Source organism: Pleurodeles waltl, chromosome 9 (genome assembly GCF_031143425.1).
Source record: "Pleurodeles waltl isolate 20211129_DDA chromosome 9, aPleWal1.hap1.20221129, whole genome shotgun sequence".
Classification (NCBI taxonomy): Eukaryota; Metazoa; Chordata; class Amphibia; order Caudata; family Salamandridae; genus Pleurodeles; species Pleurodeles waltl.
The window spans coordinates 389,597,507-389,620,573 of NC_090448.1; the positions used below are offsets into that span (position 1 = coordinate 389,597,507).

The following is a 23,067-nucleotide window of genomic DNA, read 5'->3' on the forward strand; positions in this document are numbered from 1 at the left end:
GGAGTTGCCCGCCCCCTCCGGCCACGGCCCCCACTTTTGGCGGCAAGGCCGGAGGAAACAAAGAAAACAACAAGGAGGAGTCACTGGCCAGTCAGGACAGCCCCTAAGGTGTCCTGAGCTGAGGTGACTCTGACTTTTAGAAATCCTCCATCTTGCAGATGGAGGATTCCCCCAATAGGATTAGGGATGTGACCCCCTCCCCTTGGGAGGAGGCACAAAGAGGGTGTACTCACCCTCAGGGCTAGTAGCCATTGGCAACTAACCCCCCAGACCTAAACACGCCCTTAAATTTAGTATTTAAGGGCTTCCCTGAACCTAAGAATTTAGATTCCTGAAACTACAAGAAGAGGACTTCTGAGCTGAAGAACCCCTGCAGAGGAAGAACAGAAGACACCAACTGCTTTGGCCCCAGACTTACCGGCCTGTCTCCTGCCTTCCAAAGAAACCTGCTCCAGCGACACTTTCCAAGGGACCAGCGACCTCTGAATCCTCTGAGGACTGCCCTGCTTCAAGAAAGACAAGAAACTCCCGAGGACAGCGGCACTGCTCCAAAAGAACTGCAACTTTGTTTCAAGGAGCAGATTTAAAGACCCCTGCAACTCCCCGCAAGAAGCGTGAGACTTGCAACACTGCACCCGGCGACCCCGACTCGACTGGTGGAGAACCAACACCTCAGGGAGGACCCTCCGGCGACTCCAAGACCGTGAGTAACCAAAGTTGTCCCCCCTGAGCCCCCACAGCGACGCCTGCAGAGGGAATCCCGAGGCTCCCCCTGACCGCGACTGCCTGAACTCCATTTCCCGACGGCTGGAAAAGACCCTGCACCCGCAGCCCCCAGCACCTAAAGGAACGGAACTCCTGTGCAGGAGTGACCCCCAGGAGGCCCTCTCCCTTGCCTGCCTGCAACGCTGAAGAGATCCCTTGATCTCTCATTGAAAACCATTGGAAACCCGACGCGTGTTTGCACACTGCACCCGGCCGCCCCCGCGCTGCTGAGGGTGTACTTTTTGTGCTGACTTGTCCCCCCCCCCCCCCCCCCCCCCGGTGCCCTACAAAACCCCCCTGGTCTGCCCTCCGAAGACGCGTTTACTTACAGCCCCTAGCACCTGAAGGAACGGAACTCCGGTGCAGGAGTGACCACCAGGAGGCCCTCTCCCTTGCCCAGGCGGTGGCTACCCCGAGGAGCCCCCCTTGCCTGCCTGCATCGCTGAAGAGACCCCTTGGTCTCCCATAGGAAACTATTGGAAACCCGACGCGTGTTTACACACTGCACCCGGCCGCCCCCGCGCTGCTGAGGGTGTACTTTTTGTGCTGACTCGTGTCACCCCCCCCCCCCCCCGGTGCCCTACAAAACCCCCCTGGTCTGCCCTCCGAAGACGCGGGTACTTACCTGCTGGCAGACTAGAACCGGGGTACCCCCTTCTCTCCATTGAAGCCTATGTGTTTTGGGCACCTCTTTGACCTTTGCACCTGACCGGCCCTGAGCTGCAGGTGTGATAACTTTGGGGTTGCTCTGAACCCCCAACGGTGGGCTACTTTGGACCCCAATCTCAAACCTGTAGGTAATTTACTTACCTGCTAAAACTAACATTACTTTACCTCCCCCAGGAACTGTGAAAATTGCACTGTGTCCACTTTTAAAACAGCTTATTGTGTTTTATGTAAAAAGTATACATGCTAATGTAATGATTCAAAGTTCCTAAAGTACTTACCTGCAATACCTTTCAAATGAGATATTGCATGTAGAACTTGAACCTGTGGTTCTTAAAATAAATTAAGAAAATATATTTGTTCGATGGCATCTGTCGCTGTAGATACACATGGTATGCATGAGCTCGCCATCTGGTGTTGGGTCGGAGTGTTACAAGTTGTTTTTCTTCGAAGAAGTGTTTTCGAGTCACGGGACCGAGTGACTCCTCCTTCTGTGCTCATTGCGCATGGGCGTCGACTCCATCTTCGATTGTTTTCTTTCCGCCATCGGGTTCGGACGTGTTCCTGTCGCTCCGAGTTTCGGAACGGAAAGATAGCTGAAAACGGAAGATTTTCGACGGTATCGTTGCGATCCGGTTCGAGATAGACACATACGACGACGCATTGAACATCGAAGCGCTTCGGTGCCCTTCGGGGTAGATTTCGGCACACCGTCGGGGCCTAGTCGGCCCGACCGCATGGAGAACAACGCCGATGGAACGGACCCCGTTTCGATTCTGTCCCGAATGCCACAACAAATATCCTTATACGGACCAACACTCGGTCTGTAACCTGTGCCTGTCACCCGAGCACAGCGAAGAATCCTGTGAGGCCTGTCGGGCGTTCCGGTCCCAAAAAACTCTGCGCGACCGTCGAGCGAGAAGACTGCAGATGGCGTCCACGCCAAAGGAGCGTCGACAGTTCGAGACAGAAGAGGAACAGGAGGAATCCTTTTCCATCCAGGATTCAGACTCCGACGAACTAGACTCTACAAAAACTGTGAGTAAGACGTCGAGATCAGAACTTAAAAAAGGAAAGAAGGCCCAGGGGACGCCACTGCCAACCGGCCATGGCTCCACCCAAATTCTCGGTGACCAACAATCGGCACCGAAAAAGGCCCATTCAGTGTCGAGATCGTCCGACTTCGGTCGAGACACCGGCACGCAGCCTCCTCGGGACCGAGAGAGTGCTAAAGAGAAGCATCGACACCGAGAGTTCGGTGTCGACACGGATCGACGCCGAGACAGTGGCGCCGAAGACCATAGAGGCCAAGAATTTTCGGCACAGAAAAAGAGGAAGGTTACCTCGGAGCCGAAAAACCAATCAACAGGGTTTTCGGAGCCGAAAAAAGCGACATCAGACCCTGTTTCAGGCTCCTATACTGAAGAGCATTCTATGTCTTCACAAATGAAGAAACACAGATTTGAACAAGAACTGCAATCCACTGACGTGGATCACACGCAAAAGCGTATCTTTATTCAGCAGGGGACTGGGAAGATCAGTACCCTTCCACCTGTCAAACGAAAGAGAACGCTTCAGTTTACTCCTCAGCAACAAACAGCACAAAAGGTAACACCTCCTCCCTCGCCTCCACCTGTAACTCCGGCTTCGCCAACTTACACCCCGTCACATTCGCCAGCTCACACCGCCATGAGCCACGATGACCAAGATCAGGATGCATGGGACTTGTACGACGCACCAGTGTCTGATAACAGCCCAGACACATACCCAACTAGGCCATCACCACCGGAAGACAGCACAGCCTATTCACAAGTGGTGGCTAGAGCAGCACTATTCCATAATGTGGAACTACACTTGGAACAAGTAGAGGATGATTTTTTATTTAACACCCTCTCTTCCACCCACAGCTCCTACCAAAGCCTGCCGATGCTCCCAGGCATGCTACGCCATGCAGAGGAGATCTTCAAGGAGCCAGTTAAAAGTAGGGCAGTAACGCCTAGAGTGGACAAAAAGTATAAGGCGCCTCCTACGGACCCTGTATTCATCACCTCTCAGCTGCCACCAGATTCTGTGGTGGTAGGGGCTGCCAGAAAACGGGCAAATTCACACACTTCTGGGGATGCACCTCCCCCAGATAAAGAAAGCAGGAAGTTCGATGCAGCCGGGAAGAGGGTTGCTGTCCAAGCAGCAAACCAGTGGCGCATCGCAAATTCACAAGCGCTGCTAGCGCGATACGACAGAGCCCACTGGGATGAGATGCAGCATCTCATTGAACATCTCCCAAAAGATCTGCAAAAAAGAGCAAAACAGGTTGTTGAGGAGGGTCAAAACATTTCCAACAATCAAATACGCTCCTCCATGGATGCAGCAGACACGGCCGCAAGGACCATTAATACGTTGGTTACCATCCGTAGGCACGCATGGCTCAGAACGTCTGGATTCAAGCCAGAAATTCAGCAGGCAGTACTTAACATGCCAGTAAACGAAAAACTTCTGTTCGGTCCGGAGGTCGACACAGCCATAGAAAAGCTCAAGAAGGACACTGACACTGCCAAGGCCATGGGCGCACTCTACTCCCCGCAGAGCAGAGGATCTTATAACACCTTCCGCAAAACACCTTTTAGAGGAGGGTTTCGGGGTCAGGCCACACAAGCTAGCACCTCACAGTCCGCACCGTCCACCTACCAGGGACAGTACAGGGGAGGTTTTCGGGGCCAGTATAGAGGGGGGCAATTCCCTAGGAATAGAGGAAGATTTCAAAGCCCCAAAACCACTACCAACAAGCAGTGACTCACACGTCACTCACCCCCCCCACACAACACCAGTGGGGGGGAGGATACGTCAATATTACGAAGCATGGGACAAAATAACTACAGACACATGGGTCCTAGCAATTATCCAACATGGTTATTGCATAGAATTCCTGCAATTCCCTCCAGACATACCACCAAAATCACAAAATTTATCAAAACACCATTCACAGCTTCTAGAGATAGAAGTTCAAGCACTACTGCAAAAAAATGCAATAGAATTAGTACCAAGCACACAAATAAACACAGGAGTTTATTCACTGTACTTCTTGATACCAAAAAAGGACGAAACACTGAGACCAATTCTAGACCTCAGAGTAGTAAACACATTCATCAAATCAGACCACTTTCACATGGTCACACTACAAGAAGTGTTACCATTGCTCAAAAAACACAACTACATGACAACCCTAGACCTCAAAGACGCATATTTCCATATACCAATACATCAATCACACAGGAAATATCTAAGGTTTGTATTCAAAGGAATACATTACCAATTCAAAGTATTGCCTTTTGGTTAACAACCGCTCCAAGAGTATTCACAAAATGCCTAGCAGTAGTCGCTGCACACATCAGAAGGCAGCAAATACATGTGTTCCCGTATCTAGACGACTGGCTAATCAAAACCAGTTCGCTCACACAATGCTCAAACCACACAAATCAAGTCATACAAACCCTCTACAAACTAGGGTTCACCGTCAACTTTGCAAAATCAAACATTCTGCCAAGCAAAGTACAGCAATATCTAGGAGCCATAATAGACACGACAAAAGGAGTAGCAACGCCAACTCCACAAAGGATTCACAATTTCAACAGTCATTCAACACATGTCTCCAAACCAAACAATACAAGCAAGAACAATACTACAGCTCCTAGGCATGATGTCCTCATGCATAGCCATTGTCCCAAACGCAAGACTGCACATGAGGCCCTTACAACAGTGCCTAGCCTCACAGTGGTCTCAAGCACAGGGTCACCTTCTGGATCTGGTGTTGCTAGACCGCCAAACTTACCTCTCGCTTCTATGGTGGAACAGTATAAATTTAAACATAGGGCGGCCTTTCCAAGACCCAGTGCCACAGTACGTAATAACAACAGATGCTTCCATGACAGGGTGGGGAGCACATCTCAATCAACACAACATAAGAGGACAATGGAACATACATCAAACAAAACTGCATATAAATCATCTAGAATTATTAGCAGTTTTTCAAGCACTAAAAGCTTTCCAACCAATCATAACCCACAAATACATCCTTGTCAAAACAGACAACATGACAACGATGTATTATCTAAACAAACAAGGAGGAACACATTCAACGCAGTTAAGCTTGTTAGCTCAAAAAATATGGAAGTGGGCAATCCACCATCAAATTGGTCTAATAGCACAGTTTATTCCGGGGATCCAGAATCAGCTGGCAGACAATCTCTCTCGAGATCACCAGCAAGTCCACGAATGGGAAATCCACCCACAGATTCTGAACACCTACTTCACACTCTGGGGAACACCTCAAATAGACTTATTTGCAACAAAAGAGAACGCAAAATGCCAAAACTTCGCGTCCAGATACCCACACAAGCAATCCCAAGGCAATGCCCTATGGATGAACTGGTCAGGAATATTTGCTTACGCTTTTCCTCCTCTCCCTCTCCTTCCTTACCTAGTAAACAAATTGAGTCAAAACAAACTCAAACTCATTTTAATAGCACCAACGTGGGCAAGACAACCCTGGTACACAACACTGCTAGATCTGTCTGTAGTACCCCACATCAAACTGCCCAACAAACCAGATCTGTTAACGCAACACAACCAACAGATCAGACACCCGGACCCAGCATCGCTGAATCTAGCAATCTGGCTCCTGAAATCCTAGAATTCGGACACTTACAACTTAGCCAAGAGTGTATGGAAGTCATAAAGCAGGCCAGAAGGCCATCCACTAGACACTGCTACGCAAGTAAGTGGAAAAGATTTGTTTGGTACTGCCATCATAATCAGATACAACCACTAGACGCAACTCCAAAACATATAGTACATTACTTGCTCCATTTACAAAAAGCAAAGCTAGCCTTCTCTTCTATTAAAATACACCTTGCAGCAATATCTGCATACCTGCAAACTACCTATTCAACTTCCTTGTATAGGATACCAGTTATCAAAGCATTCATAGAAGGGCTTAAAAGAATTATACCACCAAGAACACCACCTGTTCCTTCATGGAACCTAAACGTGGTTCTAACAAGACTCATGGGCCCACCTTTCGAACCCATGCACTCTTGCGGAATACAATTCCTAACCTGGAAAGTTGCCTTTCTCATCGCCATTACATTTCTAAGAAGAGTAAGTGAAATTCAAGCGTTCACAACACAAGAACCTTTTATACAAATACATAAAAATAAGGTCGTCCTACGACCTAATCCAAAATTTTTACCAAAAGTTATTTCACCATTCCATCTAAATCAAACGGTAGAACTACCAGTTTTTTTCCCACAGCCAGATTCTGTGGCTGAAAGAGCACTACATACATTAGATGTCAAAAGAGCATTAATGTACTACATTGACAGAACAAAAAACATCAGAAAGACTAAACAGCTATTTATTGCATTCCAAAAACCTCATGCAGGTAACCCAATATCAAAACAAGGTATACCCAGATGGATAGTTAAATGCATCCAAATCTGCTACCTTAAAGCAAAAAGACAACTGCCCATTACTCCCAGGGCACATTCAACAAGGAAAAAAGGTGCTTCAATGGCCTTTTTAGGAAACATCCCAATGCAGGAAATATGTAAGGCAGCCACTTGGTCTACGCCTCACACATTCACCAAACACTGCTGTATAGATGTGCTATCCGCACAACAAGCTACAGTAGGTCAAGCTGTATTAAGAACTCTATTTCAGACAACTTCTACTCCTACAGGCTAAACCACCGCTTATGGGGAACTAACTGCTTACTAGTCTATGCATACCATGTGTATCTACAGCGACAGATGCCATCGAACTGAAAATGTCACTTACCCAGTGTACATCTGTTCGTGGCATCAGTCGCTGAGATTCACATGGGCCCACCCACCTCCCCGGAAGCCTGTAGCAGTTCAGAAGTTACCTTCAATTTTGTACATTTGTATATATATTATTTAAACCTTTAATAGGTACATACTTACACTTTTCATTGCGCGGGCACTATTACTATAGTACAACTCCTACCTCACCCTCTGCGGGGAAAACAATCGAAGATGGAGTCGATGCCCATGCGCAATGAGCACAGAAGGAGGAGTCACTCGGTCCCGTGACTCGAAAACACTTCTTCGAAGAAAAACAACTTGTAACACTCCGACCCAACACCAGATGGCGAGCTCATGCATACCATGTGAATCTCAGCGACTGATGCCACGAACAGATGTACACTGGGTAAGTGACATTTTCATTCTATAACAAAACCTATTGGCTGGATTTGTCTCCGAGTGTGTGTTCCTCATTTATTGCCTGTGTGTATGTACAACAAATGCTTAACACTACTCCTTTGATAAGCCTACTGCTCGACCACACTACCACAAAATAGAGCATTAGTATTCTCTTTTTGCCACTATCTTACCTCTAAGGGGAACCCTTGGACTCTGTGCATACTATTCCTCACTTTGAAATAGTGCATACAGAGCCAACTTCCTACAGAGCCTCAAAGGCTCAGGCTTCGTGTTACAATGCCCCAGGGCACTCCAGCTAGTGGAGATGCCCGCCCCCTGGACGCAGCCACCACTTTTGGCGGCAAGTCCAGGGGAGATAATGAGAAAAACAAGGAGTCACCCGCCAGTCAGGACAGCCCCTAAGGTGTCTTGAGCTGAGGTGACCCCTGCCTTTAGAAAACCTCCATCTTGATTTTGGAGGATTCCCCCAATAGGATTAGGGATGTGCCCCCCTCCCCACAGGGAGGAGGCACAAAGAGGGTGTAGCCACCCTCAAGGACAGTAGCCATTGGCTACTGCCCTCCCAGACCTAAACTCACACCTAAATTCAGTATTTAGGGGCCCCCAGAACCTAGGAAACTAGATTCCTGCAACCTGAAGACAAAGGATGACTGCTGACCTGAAGCCCTGCAGAGAAGACGGAGACACCAACTGCTTTGGCCCCAGCCCTACCGGCCTGTCTCCTCACTTCAAGAAAAACTGCAACAGCGACACGTCCCCCAGGGTCCAGCGACCTCTGAAGCCTCATAGGACTACCCTGCATCTAAAAGGACCAAGAAGCTCCCGAGGACAGCGGCCCTGTTCACCAAAACCGCAACTTTGCAACAAAGAATCAACTTTTAAAGACCATACGTTTCCTGCCGGAAGCGTGAGACTTTCCACTCTGCACCTGACGCCCCCGGCTCGACCTGCGGAAAACTTACACCACAGGGAGGACTCCCCGGCGACTGCGAGCCCGTGAATAGCCAGAGGTGAGCCCCCACAGCGACGCCTGCAGAGAGAATCCAAAGGCTCCCCCTGACCGCGACTGCTTGCTTCAAGGAACCGGACGCCTGGAAAAGACACTGCAGCCGCAGCCCCCAGGACCTGAAGAAACCGAACTCCAGTGCAGGAGCGACCCTCTTCCTTGCCCAGGTGGTGGCTACCCCGAGGAGCACCCCCCCCCATGTTGTCTGTGCGCAAGAGCACAGACGTGTTCTTTATTTTTGGAAGAAAGGCTTGAAGACTTAGATAAATCGCTTGAAGTTCTAGTTGGTTGATGTGAAGGGCTTTCTGAGCTATGGTCCACTTTCCTTGAAGTTCTTGCAGATGTCCTCCTCATCCTTCTAGGTATGCATCTGTGGTGGTAACATAATCTGGAAGCTGATGCAGGAATAAGAGACCTTTGGCTGGATTGTCCGCCACTGTCCACCAAGCTACTGCTGATACCATTTGAGGTGCAACTTTGATTAAAACATTGAACAATCCTTTTTCTTGTAGTCGACCTTTTCCTGCCATGGTCTCATTTTCAGGAAAGCAAAAGGTAGGAGATCGATAGAAGTTGACATCATTCCCAGTAGTGATTTGTAAATGCGTACCAAAATGCACTTTCTTACTTGTATTTTTAGTGGTATGGTGCCTCCCAGCGACCAGGAGAGAAGAGGTAAGTACCTGGTTTTTCCTCAAACCCACAGGTAAACTTTGGAAAAGGACTGTGCAAGTCCCAAGCAAGACTGCAAGAAACCAAAGGTGAATCCTGACAGAAGAGGACCTGCAAAGGAAGGGGGCCAAGTCCACTTCAAGTTGGAGTTTCTGGTTGTGGCATGCACTACCCACCCTTCTAGAGATGCAGGACCAGGTTGAGGAGGGAGACAGAGTCATTGCTGGGCAGGACTGGAGCAGGAAAATAGTTCCAGAAGTGATGCAGGCGATGTCCCATGTCGGAAGAAGACTTGCAGTCAGCCAGTGGTGTTGGATAACCACCAACAAGCCTTGGCAAAGGCAAAAGTCACAAAGAGTTGCAGAGCTGCTGGGGACCAGCAAGGTCCAAGGGGACTCAACCCAAGGAGGGCTGTCCCAGGTGAATCTTAGCAGTAAGGAGAGTTGGAAGACGAGGATGCAACCCCCACAGGCAACTCACAAGCAGCCAACACAGGAGTCACAGTGAGGCCCACTCAGCAACCTGGAGAGGAGTCCCAAGTTGCTGGAGCAGCAGGCAGGAGATTGTGCTTCGCAGGGAAGAGTGCTGGAGGCCGGGGCTACACAGAGCCTAAAGATCCCTAGGAGGAGGAACAAACAAGCCTTGGTAGCAGCAAGAGTCGCTGTACACAGGGGTACTGTCCTGCAAATAGAGGCAAGGGCTTGCCATCTTCCAAGTTGGACAGCTGGTAGAGGAGATCAAGGGGACCCCTCCAGACCACCACCTGTGATGCAGGATTCACACAGTTTCCGGAGAAAAGAGGATCCATGCAGCATGTTGTCGTTGCAGTTGGTGCCTGCAGATGCAGGGGAGTGACTCCTTCACTCCAAGGAAGATTCCCTCTTGCTTCTTGTGCAGACACATTTTGCATGGGCTCCTATAGGTGGCATAATACATGCTGCAGCCCATGGGGGACCCTTGGTGCCCCAATGCCCTGGGTACCTAGGTACTATATATTAGGGACCTACATGGGAGCACCAGTATTCCAATTGTGGGGTGTGCGAAGTCCTAAGCAACCACATTTTAGAGGTAGAGAGCACAATCACTGGGGTCCTGGTTAGCAGGATCCCAGTGAACATAGTCAAAACACACTGACAGCAGGCAAAACGTGGAATAACCATGCAAAAAGGAGGGTACTTTCCTACATGGATCATGCGGTCTAATCAAAGCCTCATTTGATCTTTTAGTGAGACTGCATGAAATAATGATGTATTTTCCTTATAGGCTTCCAAATTATTTAATACTAATTTTCAAAAGATGCTAGCATTTCATCATTACACACTGTTGAGTAGAATTTAGATTTACATATTAGTCCATTATCATCAGATAATTTCCTGTCCATACTCAGCCTTTTGACGTACTATTTCCTTAACAAATTTCTCTGGTCCTGGACGCCTATTTACTCGCTGTAGGAAGTTGGCTCTGTATGTGCTATTTCAAAGTAAGGAATAGCATGCACAGAGTCCAAGGGTTCCCCTTAGAGGTAAAATAGTGGTAAAAATAGATAATACTAATGCTCTATTTTGTGGTAGTGTGGTCGAGCAGTAGGCTTATCCAAGGAGTAGTGTTAAGCATTTGTTGTACATACACATAGACAATAAATGAGGTACACACACTCAGAGACAAATCCAGCCAATAGGTTTTGTTGTAGAAAAATATCTTTTCTTAGTTTATTTTAAGAACCACAGGTTCAAATTTAACATGTAATATCTTGTTTGAAAGGTATTGCAGGTAAGTACATTAGGAACTTTGAATAATTTCAATTGCATGTATACTTTTCAAGTTATTCACAAATAGCTATTTCAAAAGTGGACACAGTGCAATTTTCACAGTTCCTGGGGGAGGTAAGTTTTTGTTAGTTTTACCAGGTAAGTAAGACACTTACAGGGTTCAGTTCTTGGTCCAAGGTAGCCCACCGTTGGGGGTTCAGAGCAACCCCAAAGTTACCACACCAGCAGCTCAGGGCCGGTCAGGTGCTGAGTTCAAAGTGGTGCCCAAAACGCATAGGCTTCAATGGAGAGAAGGGGGTGCCCCGGTTCCGGTCTGCTTGCAGGTAAGTACCCGCGTCTTCGGAGGGCAGACCAGGGGGGTTTTGTAGGGCACCGGGGGGGGACACAAGCCCACACAGAAATTTCACCCTCAGCGGTGCGGGGGCGGCCGGGTGCAGTGTTAGAACAAGTGTCGGGTTCGCAATGTAAGTCAATGAGAGATCACGGGATCTCTTCAGCGCTGCAGGCAGGCAAGGGGGGCTTCCTCGGGGAAACCTCCACTTGGGCAAGGGAGCGGGACTCCTGGGGGTCACTTCTGCAGTGAAAGTCCGGTCCTTCAGGTCCTGGGGGCTGCGGGTGCAGGGTCTTTTCCAGGCGTCGGGACTTAGGGTTCAGAGAGTCGCGGTCAGGGGAAGCCTCGGGATTCCCTCTGCAGGCGGCGCTGTGGGGGCTCAGGGGGGACAGGTTTTGGTACTCACAGTCGTAGAGTAGTCCGGGGGTCCTCCCTGAGGTGTTGGTTCTCCACCAGCCGAGTCGGGGTCGCCGGGTGCAGTGTTGCAAGTCTCACGCTTCTTGCGGGGAGTTGCAGGGTTCTTTAAAGCTGCTTCTTGAAACAAAGTTGCAGTCTTTTTGGAGCAGGTCCGCTGTCCTCTGGAGTTTCTTGTCGTCGTCGAAGCAGGGCAGTCCTCAGAGGATTCAGAGGTCGCTGGTCCCTTTGGAAGGCGTCGCTGGAGCAGAGTTCTTTGGAAGGCAGGAGACAGGCCGGTGAGTTTCTGGAGCCAAGGCAGTTGTTGTCTTCTGGTCTTCCTCTGCAGGGGTTTTCAGCTGGGCAGTCCTTCTTCTTGTTGTTGCAGGAATCTAATTTTCTAGGGTTCAGGGTAGCCCTTAAATACTAAATTTAAGGGCGTGTTTAGGTCTGGGGGGTTAGTAGCCAATGGCTACTAGCCCTGAGGGTGGGTACACCCTCTTTGTGCCTCCTCCCAAGGGGAGGGGGGTCACAATCCTAACCCTATTGGGGGAATCCTCCATCTGCAAGATGGAGGATTTCTAAAAGTTAGTCACCTCAGCTCAGGACACCTTAGGGGCTGTCCTGACTGGCCAGTGACTCCTCCTTGTTGTTCTCATTATTTTCTCCGGTCTTGCCGCCAAAAGTGGGGGCCGGGGCCGGAGGGGGCAGGCAACTCCACTAGCTGGAGTGTCCTGCGGTGCTGTGACAAAGGGGCGAGCCTTTGAGGCTCACCGCCAGGTGTTACAGCTCCTGCCTGGGGGAGGTGTTAGCATCTCCACCCAGTGCAGGCTTTGTTACTGGCCTCAGAGTGACAAAGGCACTCTCCCCATGGGGCCAGCAACATGTCTCTAGTGTGGCAGGCTGCTGGAACTAGTCAGCCTACACAGACAGTCGGTTAAGTTTCAGGGGCACCTCTAAGGTGCCCTCTGGGGTGTATTTTGCAATAAAATGTACACTGGCATCAGTGTGCATTTATTGTGCTGAGAAGTTTGATACCAAACTTCCCAGTTTTCAGTGTAGCCATTATGGTGCTGTGGAGTTCGTGTAAAACAGACTCCCAGACCATATACTCTTATGGCTACCCTGCACTTACAATGTCTAAGGTTTTGCTTAGACACTGTAGGGGTACAGTGCTCATGCACTGGCACCCTCACCTATGGTATAGTGCACCCTGCCTTAGGGCTGTAAGGCCTGCTAGAGGGGTGTCTTACCTATACTGCATAGGCAGTGAGAGGCTGGCATGGCACCCTGAGGGGAGTGCCATGTCGACTTACTCGTTTTGTCCTCACTAGCACACACAAGCTGGCAAGCAGTGTGTCTGTGCTGAGTGAGAGGTCTCCAGGGTGGCATAAGACATGCTGCAGCCCTTAGAGACCTTCCTTGGCATCAGGGCCCTTGGTACTAGAAGTACCAGTTATAAGGGACTTATCTGGATGCCAGGGTCTGCCAATTGTGGATACAAAAGTACAGGTTAGGGAAAGAACACTGGTGCTGGGGCCTGGTTAGCAGGCCTCAGCACACTTTCAATTGTAAACATAGCATCAGCAAAGGCAAAAAGTCAGGGGGCAACCATGCCAAGGAGGCATTTCCTTACACTCGCTAAATCTTCAAACATGGCTAAATTAAATACATTTCTCATTGTTACATTATCAATTCTCAAATTTCTAAAAAGACAAAATGACAAATCATATTTTATAACATCCAATTTGACCTCATTGTCAGATTAATAAAGGAAGTGTCAATCTCATTCATTGCTTCTGGTTCAGAGGCTGCCTCAGGTGAACTCTGTTGTTAAACAGTCAGTCCTTTTCTCATTTAAGAGCATAACACAGCAGTCTCTTATAAAGAATCATATTTACATACAAAAGTATAAACCCTCCGAGTCTCATATTCAGTCAGGTCTAGTTTTTTTTTTTACCTCATACTTAGTTGTTTCGCCACATGTTTTAATTTTGCGTGTTTCACCAGTGTTTGTCATATCTTAATTTCCTTTGAGTACTTCAGTCATGCAAAATTTGTTTGTCTATTCTTTTTTCATAATTGAGGAATGTTGTGATCCATAGGCTCCTTACTGTCTTTTGTTTTAAATAAATAGTTTATGAAAATATCTGCCACCATTTACTTCATCAACAAAGCTTTTTCCATTGTTGAAAACGCTGCATATTTTTTCATTCACATCTAATTGTCTACATCGTATTATTTTGATCATTAGCCTTTTAAAGCAGTATAGCAGCCTTTGTTAAGCCGTCACTTTCTGATAAAGCCCCAGCCATAATTATTGAGAACTATGATATTGTATAATATTTGAGGATAAGCGCAATATTTCGTCCCAATTCAAAAAGAGACATTGTTATATTTGTTATATAAGTGAACATGGATGCTCACTTTTACCAAAACCATTTGGATTGCTCCATCACGTCTTTCAGTTTTATGAAGATGTTTGATAATCAGATGTGTCCTACTTCACTTTAATATTGTCTGCAATGTCCTTTCTTTCATATTTTCATATTTTAAGCAGCTTTATAATTTGAATGCAGTTTTAGTTTTGTTCCATGGCTTCCCACACCACCACAAGGTGTTGCCGCTCCTGAATGTGTTGCCTGAGGGGCCTGTGTATTTCCATGCATGTGCATACCTCTGTGTCTCCTTTATCGTCTGTTCCTTTTTTGTGGTTGACACACCACATAATCATTTGTGAACTTAATCATATTTCTTGGGATTACATTGCCAGAGCTCCCTCCATTACGTGCGTGCTTTTCCCCTGTTGACCACCCATTCATTAGCTCTTTACCCTCCTCGTATTTATTTCTTCACTCTCCGGATCTTCATTGTCCCCACATTGATGCATTCCAAGAATGCTACAGTTTTGCTTTCCTGTGCTCCCTGCTCTTTCCCAAGCCTTCTCCCTTTAAATTCCGTGGTTCAGATTGTGAAACTGCACCACATCGACTGGCCTGCCCACCTCCATGTTTCTCTTATTCTTTTCTCTTGCTTGGAGAGCATACCTTGGGATTCAGTTTGTTCCCAGCTCTGTCTCTTTTTTTAGCTGTCAACAGTGTGCTCTCTTGAGTATGTTAAACTGTGAGCAATAAGATCTGCTTTTCATTTCGATTTTATCTTCCCAGTTCCATGCCATGGACACCCTGCAAAAGAACGGATATGACCTGGCCAAGGCCATGTCAACGCTAGTGCCGCAGGGAGGACCAGTGTTGTGCCGAGATGAAATGGAAGAGTGGTCTGCCTCAGAGGCCATGCTGTTTGAGGAAGCACTTGAGAAGTATGGCAAGGACTTCAATGACATCAGACAGGACTTTGTGAGTATCTGAGGATTAAAGGGCTGTTGTGAGGCAGTGGTTGATGGCATTATGTGAAGGGTGATAAAGCAGATTGTTTACCCAAACTTTATTTAAAGATTTTATGGTACAGAATAAATGCAAATGATGATGTATGCTCCGTTTCTTTTCTTACTTTCTTACTCGAACGCAGCAGGTTGAAACATCGCTACTCAATTTCAGGCACCAGCCCCAGTTCCCACTGAACTCACTTTCCTTCATAGCCAAATTCCCCGCAAGGTCTTCTGTTCCCGAGTCCATTAATCAATGTCACCACTATTGGATAGTTTTGATTCAGAATATGTTGTTTCTGATATGACATTTGTAGACTGAGTTCAACAGTGTTATATGTCCTGGTCCAACTCTGTGTTGGCCTGCATTATAATTTCTCTCTTTCTGTAAAGAGGACTTTAAATTTTGTTCTTACCTTGTCACATTTGCTGTGCGTTCAAAGACAGAGGTCAAATGCCAGGCTCTGTCTTATAAGGAAGCTTGGTGTTTACTTCTCTTTCTCTGGCTTCAAAGTGAGAGGATATATGTGACAGTTGGATCTGGTACTGGGAAAGAAAAGGTCTGTTTTTTCTAGCACACAGCAAAATGTAAAAGTAAATGACCTATGCAAATATTTACAAATATATCAATTATGATAGCACAAATGAAGCACTTTTTTTTTGTTTGTAATTCAGAAGTGTGGTGGAAACTTTTCGCAGTGAGAATCTTCTGGATTGACATGCTATGCATTAGTAGCCATCTAGAAGTTGTGTCTGGAACTCTCCTCTTGTATATTATTTCCTCCTTCTTTCCAGTTGTGCTTTGTCCTACCCCTCCTGATCTTAGATGGCCTGCACCAGAATCCTCCATGCGTGGTCGCCGTTGGGTCTGGAAGCATCGCAGAAGGCTCTCCAATCGCCAAAAGAAGATGGCTATATATCAAAGGCTCGTCAAAGATGGCACCGCAGTTCCAGAGAGAAGCCATCAATACCATTATCTGATTCATGAAAAACCCAGTCTGGTTTTTCCAGCCCACGGTGAAGTAAGGGGAGTACGAGACTTCCCATTGAAGTTGGACCTGAGAACGCATGGGCACGGGGGGTCCCGGTTCTGAGTGATGTGGAGAACACACCTTTTCGCTTCTGCCCCGGAATGTCCCCACAAGATTGCCCAGAAGAACAGTCATCAGGGATGCAACCTTTACCTCCTGAGAAGTCACGACGGACAACTGCGATGGCTGGATGGAATTCAAACCAAAGACCTTAAGCGCAAGGGACAAACAAAGGCAAGCGCACTACGACATGAAGGGGCAGAAGGAAACTCAGTTGCTGAGAGACTTGGGGTTGTTGAACGCGTAGGAGGACAACGTTGCTGAAGGAGCTGAGGGAGAGGGCTTAGATGTCGAAAAGGAGTTTTTTTTACTTTGAGAGAGAACACCACAAGCACAAAGATAAGTGCCCACAAGTAACATTAAGGAAGCAGAGTGCAGGCAAGTCTCAAAGAACAGATGGCTCGGTGCCGAAGTACTTGTCGACTGAAGGCAAGCCAAGGTCAAAAGAGCCTTTTCTCTTGCAGGGGAATCCTCATCAAAGACATAAGCACTGAATGTTCCCGCCTTTGTGCGGAGACCCCGGAGCACACACTAAAAATATATATAATTTGTACATAGTATTTTATAGACATTTGTATGTATGTGTGTGTGTGTGTGTGTGTGTATATATATATATATACACACACCCCCACACCTGTGCAGCCTATATTAAAGGCTAAAAATGCCCAAATTACATTGAGTTTTTGGTGTGGATCTTGTATGATGTTTTTCTGTAGATCTGGCTCTGGAATTTCTTTGTGAAGAGAGGTGATCTTGAAGGAGGATGACTGTCTTCCTGATGCAGATTTTTCTCTTTTGCAGATCATGAAGTCGAATCTTCTCTCTATCCTTCAAAGTTCTTTTAGCAAGGTTTTTGAGAGGTTTTGGCAATGATGGCAGTACTCGGGAAGATGGGTGTCAGGCAGCCACACAATACAGACTGATTGGGGTTCAGTTTTTTTTTTTTCCCACAGGCAAGGCAGTTAACGAAAGGAAGGTTAATTTTTGATAGAAAAAAATTAAAGGTTTCTGTCAAATTATTTCTCTTCACACTAGATGGTAAAATACATCAAGTGAAGTAGAAAACATGAGTTGTAAGCAATAGTTTTTTGACAAAAAAGTCAGAAATTGGGAGCTCAGTGCTCCAGGATCTGCACTGAAGGAGCTGGAAAACAGAACTGACCTAACTATCACCTTTGAGGCATGATGGGATACAGGAAGTCTTGGAGTTCCTAAAGTCACAATGCCAGTATTCTCATGTTTTTAACGCAGCCTATTGGCTAACAAAGCCTTTGCATTCCCTTGCAGTTTTCTCTTCAATAAAGGTTGTGTTTACACTTTATGCTCTTTTATGATTTACAGAAATGCTTGAGCCTGGAAAGATGTTTATTTAAAAAAAAAAAGTTATTTCTGTGTTTTTAGCCTTTAATGTAGGCTACATAGATGTATGTGAATGTATGTGTATGTATATATATATATATATATATATATGTTCGATGGCATGTGTAGCTGCAGATACGCATGCTGTGCACATCCCGCCATCTAGTGTTGGGTTCGGAGTGTTACAAGTTGTTTTTCTTCGAGGAAGTCTTTTCGAGTCACGAGATCGAGGGACTCCTCCCATTTCGGCTCCATTGCGCATGGGCGTCGACTCCATCTTAGATTGTTTTTTTTCCGCCATCGGGTTCGGACGTGTTCCTTTTCGCTCCGTGTTTCGGGTTGGAAAGTAGTTAGAATCTCGGAAAAATCATTGGTATTGTTTGCGTTCGGTATCTGGTTAGTTATAACAGATCGACACCAATTTTTGAAGAGCTCTTCGGGGGCCCTTCGGGGTTTTTTCGATTTCCCCCATCGGGGCCTGGTCGGCCCGGCCACGTGTCTCTTCAAGGCTGATGGAACGGACCCCATTCCGCTTCTGCCCAAAATGTCACAACAAGTATCCGTATACAGATCAGCATCTGGTCTGTAACTTGTGTTTGTCTCCAGAGCACAAGGAAAATACTTGTGAAGCCTGTCGAGTGTTTCGGTCCAGAAAGACATTAAGGGACCGAAGAGCGAGAAGACTGCAGATGGCGTCGGCGCTGACAGGACAAGGGCGTTTCGAGGAGGAAGAAGAAACCTTCTCCATCCAGGAGTCGGACTCGGACGAGCTTGATCCAGAAGAAACGCCGAAAACCGTGAGTAAGACGTCGAAACATAAAACTCACGAGAAGACCACAAAAGCACAGGGGACGCCACCGCCAACAGGCCATGGCTTAACCCGAAAAATAGGTGACCGATCATCGGCACTGAAAAAGGGCACGCTGGTGTCGAAGTCATCCGACTCCGGTCGAGATACCGCCACTCAGCAAGTTCGGCACCGAGACAGCGGAACCGAAATAAGTCGGCACCGAGAGACCACAACGCCGAAAATAAAAAAAGTTTCGTCGGAACCGAAAAAAGCAGCCGAAAAGGTTTCGATACCGAAACAACCGGCCTCGGAACCAAAATCAAGTTCCTACACAGAGGAACAAGGACTGTCCTCACACACCGATTTGGACAGGAACTAGAGACAATGGAGCCAGACTACACCCAAAGAAGGCTCCACATCCAAAAAGAAACAGGGAAGATCAGCACTCTCCATCCTATTAGAATGAAACGCAAACTTGCCTTCCAGGAGAAAGACAAGCAGCCACAGGCAAAGGTGGCTAAACAAGTAAGCCCGCCACCGTCCCCACAACGCTCTCCGCAACCATCACCAGTAGCCACTCCACCAATGATGCAATCCCCGACTCATACAGGGATGAGTCGGGACGATCCAGACGCGTGGGATCTTTATGATGCACCAGTGTCAGATAATAGTCCTGACTGTTATCCAGCTAGACCGTCACCACCAGAAGATAGTACAGCCTACGCGCAGGTGGTGTCTAGGGCAGCGGCGTTTCATAATGTCAGCCTACATTCAGAGCCAATTGAAGACGACTTTCTATTCAATACACTGTCGTCCACACACAGCCAGTACCAGAGTCTCCACATGCTACCTGGAATGCTAAAGCACTCCAAACAAGTGTTTGAGAAGCCTGTAAAAGGAAGGGCCATTACTCCAAGAGTGGAGAAAAAATATAAACCGCCACCAACTGACCCCGTGTACATCACACAACAGCTAACGCCGGACTCAGTAGTAGTAGGGGCAGCTCGCAAGAGGGCAAACTCACACACTTCAGGAGATGCACCACCTCCAGATAAAGAGTCGTAAATTTGACGCAGCAGGAAAAAGAGTGGTGGCACAGGCAGCAAACCAGTGGCGTATTGCTAACTCACAGGCTTTGTTGGCCAGATACGATAGAGCTCATTGGGATGAAATGCAACACTTTATAGAACATTTGCCCAAGGAGTTCCAAAAGAGAACACAGCAAGTAGTGGAAGAAGGACAGAGTATCTCGAACAATCAGATACGGTCAGCAATAGATGCAGCAGACACAGCTGCTAGAACTGTAAACACAGCAGTGACAATAATGAGACATGCATGGCTGCGTACATCAGGATTCAAGACGGAAATACAACAAGCCGTGCTGAATATGCCATTTAACGGACAGCAGTTGTTTGGGCCGGAGGTGGACACTGCCATCGAAAAGCTTAAAAAAGACAGATACGGCCAAAGCCATGGGCGCACTCTACTCCCCACAGAGCAGAGGCACATTTTGAAAGAGACAGTTTCGAGGACAAAGCACAGAACCCACAACCTCACAAACAAGGCCCACTTATCAAAGCCAATATCAGAGGGGAAGTTTTCGAGGACAATATAGAGGGGGACAGTTCCAAAAAAGTAGAGGGAAATTCCAAAGTCCCAAAACTCCACAAAGCAAGCAGTGACTTACACGTCACAAATCCCCAACACAACACCTGTGGGGGGGAGACTAACCAAGTTCTACAAACAATGGGAGGAGATAACAACAGATACTTGGGTCTTAGCAATTATCCAGCATGGTTATTGCATAGAATTTCTCAATTTCCCACCAAATGTCCCACCGAAAACACACAATATGTCAAAGCAACACATGGATCTTCTACAACTAGAGGTCCAAGCGTTGTTACAAAAACAAGCAATAGAATTAGTACCAATTCATCAGAAAGGAACAGGAGTTTACTCTCTGTACTTTCTCATACCCAAAAAGGACAAAACTCTAAGACCTATATTAGATCTCAGAACGTTAAATACCTACATCAAATCAGATCATTTTCACATGGTGACGTTACAGGACGTAATCCCATTGCTCAAACAGCAAGACTACATGACAACACTAAGCCTAAAGGATGCATACTTCCATATACCAATACATCCTTCACACAGAAAGTACCTAAGGTTTGTATTCCAAGGGGTACATTACCAATTCAAAGTGTTGCCATTTGGGATAACAACTGCGCCAACAGTTTTCACAAAATGCCTGGCAGTGGTAGCTGCGCATATCAGAAGACAGCAAATACACGTCTTCCTGTACCTAGACGATTGGGTAATCAAAACCAACACGCAAAAACGGTGTTCACAACACACAAGGTACGTTATTGAGACCCTCCACAAACTAGGTTTCTCACTCAACTACACAGTCGCACATTCAGCCGTGCCAACACAGCAGTACTTAGGGGCGACAATCGACACAACAAAAGGGATTGACACTCCTAGTCCACAAAGGGTACAAGCATTTCACAAGGTAATACAGGTCATGTATCCAAAACAAATAATACAGGTCAAGATGGTAATGAAACTACTAGGCATGATGTCCTCATGCATAGCCACTGTCCCAAACGCCGGATTGTACATGCGGCCCTTACAACAGTGCCTAGCATCACAATGGTCACAGGCACAGGGTCAACTTTTAGATCTAGTGTTGATAGACCGCCAAACATACACCTTGCTTCTATGGTGGAACAGCAAAAATTTAAACCAAGGGCGGCCTTTCCAAGACCCAGTGCCTCAATACGTAATGACTACAGATGCCTTCATAATAGGGTGGGGAGCTCATCTCAATCAACACAGCATCCAGGGACAATGCGACACTCGGCAAAAACAATTTCACATAAATCACTTAGAACTACTGGCAGTATTTCTAGCGCTAAAAGCATTTCAACCCATAATAAGCCACAAACACATCCTTGTCAAAACAGACAACATGACAACTATGTATTATCTGAACAAACAGGGAGGAACACACTCAACTCAGTTATGTCTCCTAGCACAAACAATATGGCATTGGGCGATTCACAACCACATTCGCCTAATAGCACAGTTTATTCCAGGGATTCAGAATCCGTTAGCAGACAATCTTTCTCGGGATCACCAACAGATCCACGAATGGGAGATTCACCCCGAAATACTAAATACTTACTTCCAGAGATGGGGAACACCACAAATAGACCTATTTGCAACAAAAGAAAACGCAAAATGCCAAAACTTCGCATCCAGATACCCACAAGATCAGTCTCAGGGCAATGCATTATGGATGAGTTGGTCAGGGATATTTGCATACGCTTTTCCCCCACTCACACTCCTTCCATATATAGTAAACAAACTGAGTCAAAGCAAACTCAAACTCATACTAATAGCTCCAACTTGGGCAAGACAACCTTGGTACACAACACTATTAGACCTCTCAGTGGTGCCTCATGTCAAACTACCAAACAAACCAGATCTGTTAACTCAACACAAACAGATCAGACACCCAAATCCAGCATCGCTGAATCTAGCAATTTGGCTCCTGAAATCTTAGAATTCGGACACTTAGACCTTACACAGGAATGTATGGAGGTCATAAAACAAGCTAGGTAACCAACCACTAGACATTGCTATGCAAATAAGTGGAAAAGATTTGTTTATTATTGCCACAATAATCAAATCCAACCATTACACGCATCTGCTAAAGACATTGTAAGCTACTTACTACATTTGCAAAAGTCAAAGCTAGGTTTTTCATCCATTAAAATACATCTTACCGCAATTTCAGCTTATCTGCAAATTACACACTCCACTTCTTTATTTAGGATACCAGTCATTAAAGCTTTTATGGAATGCCTGAAGAGAATTATACCACCAAGAACACCACCAGTTCCTTCATGGAACCTCAATATTGTCTTAACTCGCCTCATGGGTCCACCTTTCAAACCTATGCACTCATGTGAAATGCAATATTTAACATGGAAAGTTGCATTTCTAATTGCTATCACATCTCTAAGAAGAGTAAGTGAGATACAAGCATTTACCATACAAGAACCGTTTATTCAGATACACAAGCATAAAGTAGTCTTATGAACAAATCCTAAATTCTTACCAAAAGTCATATCACCGTTCCACTTGAATCAAACAGTAGAACTTCCAGTGTTCTTTCCACAGCCAGATTCTGTAGCTGAAAGAGCACTACGTACATTAGACATCAAAAGAGCGTTAATGTACTACATTGACAGAACAAAACTAATTCGGAAGACAAAACAATTATTTATTGCTTTTCAAAAACCCCATACAGGAAATCCAATTTCTAAACAAGGCATTGCTAGATGGATAGTTAAGTGCATTCAAACTTGTTATCTTAAAGCAAAAAGAGAACTGCCTATTACACCAAAGGCACACTCAACTAGAAAAAAAGGTGCTATCATGGCCTTTCTAGGAAATATTCCAATGACCGAAATATGTAAGGCATCCACGTGGTCTACGCCTCATACATTTACCAAGCACTACTGTGTAGATGTGTTAACGGTACAACAAGCCACAGTAGGCCAAGCAGTACTACGAACATTGTTTCA

The 23,067-nt window shown here is 46.5% G+C and overlaps 1 protein-coding gene across 2 annotated transcripts in view; it reads left to right on the forward strand.

The window, feature by feature from the left end:
* MTA2 (metastasis associated 1 family member 2) overlaps positions 1 to 23,067 on the forward strand; it is a 524,852-nt gene that overhangs the window by 88,302 nt on the left and 413,483 nt on the right. For both annotated transcript variants that reach the window (XM_069207047.1, XM_069207046.1), the window contains exon 9: positions 15,009 to 15,197. In XM_069207047.1, coding sequence (XP_069063148.1) covers positions 15,009 to 15,197 — 189 coding nt within the window. The remainder of the gene's footprint in view (positions 1 to 15,008; positions 15,198 to 23,067) is intronic.